At 39.0% G+C, this 4,936-nt stretch overlaps 1 protein-coding gene across 3 annotated transcripts in view; it reads left to right on the top strand.

Annotated features, from left to right (window-relative positions):
• Positions 1-4,936, top strand: part of NAT10 (N-acetyltransferase 10) — a 41,945-nt gene that overhangs the window by 18,406 nt on the left and 18,603 nt on the right. For all 3 annotated transcript variants that reach the window (XM_017530537.2, XM_037739256.1, XM_017530538.2), the window contains 2 exons: positions 119-217; positions 3,230-3,366. In XM_017530537.2, coding sequence (XP_017386026.1) covers positions 119-217; positions 3,230-3,366 — 236 coding nt within the window. The remainder of the gene's footprint in view (positions 1-118; positions 218-3,229; positions 3,367-4,936) is intronic.

Genomic DNA, 4,936 nt, shown 5'->3' with positions numbered 1-4,936 from the left:
ATACAGTGCTGGGTTTAAATCCAAGTGGAGTCTTAAGAATGCTTGCTTACTTTCATAATATTTAGTTTCTAAAACTTGTTTCTAAAGTTTGTCATTGGTTTGCCTCTTTCCCCACCAGGAACATCTGGATTATGAGATTATCCAGTCTCTAAACCCTGAATTTAACAAAGCAGTGATCAGAGTGAATGTATTTCGAGAACACAGGCAGACTATTCAGGTGAGGCGTGTTCTCAGACCCTGATGTGCAGGGCCAGTGTCTTGCTGTGTTTAACTGGCGCTGAGACATTTCCTGTTACAGACATGTATGTCTTTTGTAATTGCATGTCTTTTAGACAATGGCGGTATTGTATGCTAAACCTGTTCCAGATTTTCAGCCTCTTCTACAGAAGAACATTCAGGCAAACTAACAAATATATGTAGTTAGACTGAAAAGTTGTGTTTTTGTCCTTTGAATATGGATTAAGTGGGATGGAAAGTATGCTGTTTAACTAAAAGAGAATCTTTGTCCTGACATCAGTTCTAACTTTGCTTAGTTACTGCAGCTTTTGAAATGTTGCATCTGTAACTAGAACAACAACCTTATAGCTTAAATGAACAAAACAACTTTGCAAAATGCGCTCTGAATCTTTGTGGTTTAGCCAGTGGCCTATTTTCTTTTTTAAACAGTGATTTCCCAAAAGTTCTAAAGATCTCTAGCACTCTGTGAGCCTGAATGGTCTGCACTTGTCCAAAAGCTGCAATTTTGCTGAATCTCTAAGAGAGGCATCAGGTGACAGGCTTACAGAACGGACTGAGACTAATGGGCTCTTACTGGAGGAGGGTCATTAATTATTTTTGGAATTGGGTTGGGTTGGGAGGTGAGCCAGGTGAATTTGGCAGTTCATACCCTCGCATTTGATGCCTGTCAAAGCATGTGGATATGCATGTCAAGAAGTCATGCCTTTTTATCAGAGGCCAGACTATAAACAATGTTAAGTGTTTATGCCTTTTACTTTAATTTTTTCTTCCTAGTCCCCTTCTATTTTCACTTCTGCTTGATTCCCCCATCTGGGAGGAGGAAAGGCTGCTTTTGGTGTGAGATGAGGGCAAGGGTCAGGCTGCAGGCAATGAGAACACAGAGAACTGTTAAAACTCAAGAAAAATACACAAACTGAAGAAGAAAAATATTTCCCTGAAATGCCCTGGCTCGGGCCTTACTCCTCAAATCTGTAATCAAATACTCTCATATTACTAGAGTTCTTTTGTCTCCAGTTTAAGCACAGAGGAGGTGACATTACTTTATGAGACTCCATATTTGTTCCTTTCAGGCCTCTCTTTGGGCTCAAGATGGAGAGAAAGGAGAATATTAGATAAAAGTTGGCGTCACTTCCCCTGGGGAGTTGCTTTCTGCTGCTTTTATGAGATGCTTTTACTTTTTCCTCTGAAGAATCCAAGATCTGGGGCTCTTTTGTGGATGTACCTTCTGCTGCTAGAAATGAGTGGGGTTGGCCAGGCGCAGTGGCTCCTGCTTGTAATCCCAGCACTTTGAGAGGCGGAGGTGGGCGAATCACTTGAGGTCAGGAGTTGGAGACCATCCTGGCCAACATGGTGAAACCCTATCTCTACTAAAATTTAAAAAATTAGCCAAGCCTTGTGGCATGCGCCTGCAATCCCAGGTACTCGGGAGGATGAGGCAGGAGAATTGGTTGAACGTGAGAAGCAGAGGTTGCAATGAGCCGAGATCACAACACTGCACTCCAGCCTGGGGGACAGAGTGAGACTTTGTCCCAAAAAATAAAAAATAAAAAGAAATGGGTGGGGATGCTGCCTCCCTGGCCTATCAGCTTGTAGCAAAGCAGTTAGAACATCTTATTTGTAATGAAAGACTTCAAATGTATAGGAGGGTGCAGAAACCAGTATACATTCCGGCGCCCAGCACTAGGAATTGTTGACATTTTGATGTTTGCTGTGTTTGTTTCACATTTTAAATGTCATTTAGATTTTTGTTTTAAAGAACTAAAACATCACAAATACAGTTGAAGTCCCTCAGCCCCTTTCTATCCTGTTTCCTTCTGTCCCTCCTCGTAGGTGACTCAGTTCTGAGACTGGTGCGTGTCCTTTCAATTCATGTGTTTACTACATAATTATGTATCCTTATGTGGTACCATACTATACTTATCTTTCTTCAGCTTTCCTTTTTTAATGTTTGTTTTCAATACCTATCCAGATTAAAGCTTGTAGATCTGGTTGATTCATTTTTAGGTATTATACGAGTAAATTATATTTACATGTATGTTTCTCTAGATGGAATTGTTTTAGAATTGTGTAGTTTTCTGCCTTTCTTAAAATTTGCCAAATTATCCTTCAAAGTGTTTTTATACCAATTTACCCCCATGTCAGCATTCTTTTGATTTTTAATTTCTCTTAAGACCTCATCAACTCTGGATGTTTTACAGCTATTTAAGTTTTGTGAAATGGTGTCTCCCTCCTGTCTCTAGCATTTCACTGACTGTTGGTGAAGTTGAGTACCTTTGTTTATGTTAACTGGTTATTCAGGTTTCCTATGAATACCTCTTCATTGCTATTCAGACCCCTTTAAAAATAGCAGGAAGCCCTGAAGAAGCTGAAGAGGTTGTTTGTATGCATAAAGATACGTACATATGCAGGTATTAAGAAAAGAGTAAGTTCTAGAAATGTCTGTCAGTGCAGGGAGACTTCACCTTTTATCATTGTGCCATCAGAGCAGGGAGCATAGTTCCCGGCATGAGAAATCTAACATCCTCTTCTTTAGCCATCACTGGGTCCAGCTATGCCTCGAGCTCCTCCACTTCCCGAATCTGAGGCTGGGGAAAAACATAAGGAGACAGGTGAGAAAGGAGAGGGAGCCACTGTGTCAGCAGTGTGAATCAGACACTGGGCAGGGCATTTTTACTTATCTACTTTGTTTTTACCTCAAGCAGCCGTAAGGTAGGTATTTCCTTCATTTTACAGGAGGAGGAGTCTGAAGCACTGTGGGATTAAGTGACTTGTCCAAGGTCACATGATCAGTGGCCAAACTCTCTGAACCCAGGTGTCTGACTCCAAGCCCATCCCGTTTTGCCCTGCCAGGAAAAAGTAGAAAGGAGGAATGAGAGGAGAGAAGGGAACAGAGAGAAAGTGGAAAGAGAACAGTCTTTATGATGAGTCACCAGTAATCACAGCTGTGACATTAGTTTGCTGTGCTAATAATCTAAATTTTCCTTCCCCACAGTATATACATCCTGCAGATGCTGTGAAACTGGGCCAGGCTGAACTAGTTGTGATTGATGAAGCTGCTGCCATCCCCCTCCCCTTGGTGAAGAGCCTACTTGGCCCCTACCTTGTTTTCATGGCATCCACCATCAACGGGTAAGGCACCATGGGTGGGAGTCCTTAGTCCCGTGGCAGGCTCTTGCAGATTTGGGGGCATGTGGTGGATGTGGCCTGGGTCTGGACAACTAAGTCTGAGTCTCAGAGAATTTCAGTCTTACGTGCTGAGTGTCTGCTTCTGTCTGTAGGTAGGATAAAATTTTGAAAAATACGTGGCTGGCAATATCAGTATCTTATATCTTAGAAAATATAGTATTAAAGTAACTATAATTATAAGAAATCAAGCTCATAATGACATGAGTGTTTTTTAATTTGATATTTTTAATTTTTTACTTTGAAATATTTAGTGTTTGCTATAGAAAATTAGAACAGTTAAGCAAAAGAAAAGTCACCTGCAATTGAACCACCTGGAGATAGATTTTTTTCATTTGAAGAAGAAAATATTTTTAATTTGCTTTTTGAATATATACTGTGAAATCTTTTGAGGTCAGTAAATACATATCTCCAATGTTGGAAAGATTTCTGTATGGAAATCATATCTTGAAGAGATCATTCTGTATTGCAGATTTATTGTGACTGCTCTGCTTATACTGAAAATACTGAAATAAAATGGATTTTTACTTTTCGAACAGCTTTATTGAGATATAACTCACATACTGTACTATGTAGCTATTTAAAATTGTAATTTAATGGTTTATCGTATGTTTACAGAGTTGTGCAACCATGCTCACCACAACCAATTTTAGAACATTTTTACCACCCCATAAAGAAAGCCTGTGCATCATCCTCCAATTCCTCCACACCCTCAACCCTAGGGAGTCACTAATCTACTTTTTGTAGCTGTAGATTTGCCTATTTTGGACATTTCATATAGATGGAATTATAAAATATGTGGTATTCCATGACCGACTTGTAGCATGTATCAGTATTTCATTCCCTTTTATGGTTGAATAGTATTCTGTTGTATGGACATACCACATTTTATTTTTCCACTTATCTGTGGATGGACATTTGGGTTATTTCTCCCTTTTGGCAATTATTAATAATCTTGCTTTGAACATTAGCGTGCAGATTTTTGCATGAATATGTTTTTCAGTTCTCTTAGGGATATACTTAGGAGTGAAATTATTGGGCTAACTCTGTGTTTAACCGTGTGAGAAGCTGCCAGACTCTTCCAAAACAGTTGCACCATTCTGCATTCCCGCCGGCAGTGGATGAGGGTCTGACTCTTCTGTATCCTCTCACACACTTGTTATATATTTTCATGATTATAACCATTCTAATAAGTGTGAAGTGACATCTCATTATAATTTTCATTTGCATTTCCTGGTGACTAATGATGTTAGCATCTTTTCATGTGCGTATATGGCAACTCGTGTATCTTCCTTGAAGAAGTGTCTATTCATATCCTCTGTTCGTCTTTCTAATTGGATTGTCTTTTTTATTAATGATTTGTAAGAGTTCTTTATATATTCTTGTTACCAGGTCCCTTATCAGATGTGATTTACAAAAATTTTCTCCCATTCTGTGGGTTTTTTCACTTTCTTTTCTGTTTCCGTTTTTTTTTTTTTTTTTTTTTTTTTTTTTTTTTTTTTTTTTTTTTTTTTTT

This window comes from Cebus imitator, unplaced genomic scaffold (assembly GCF_001604975.1).
Source record: "Cebus imitator isolate Cc_AM_T3 unplaced genomic scaffold, Cebus_imitator-1.0 Scaffold66, whole genome shotgun sequence".
Lineage (NCBI taxonomy): Eukaryota > Metazoa > Chordata > Mammalia > Primates > Cebidae > Cebus > Cebus imitator.
This window is presented reverse-complemented; position numbering and strand designations above follow the sequence as displayed.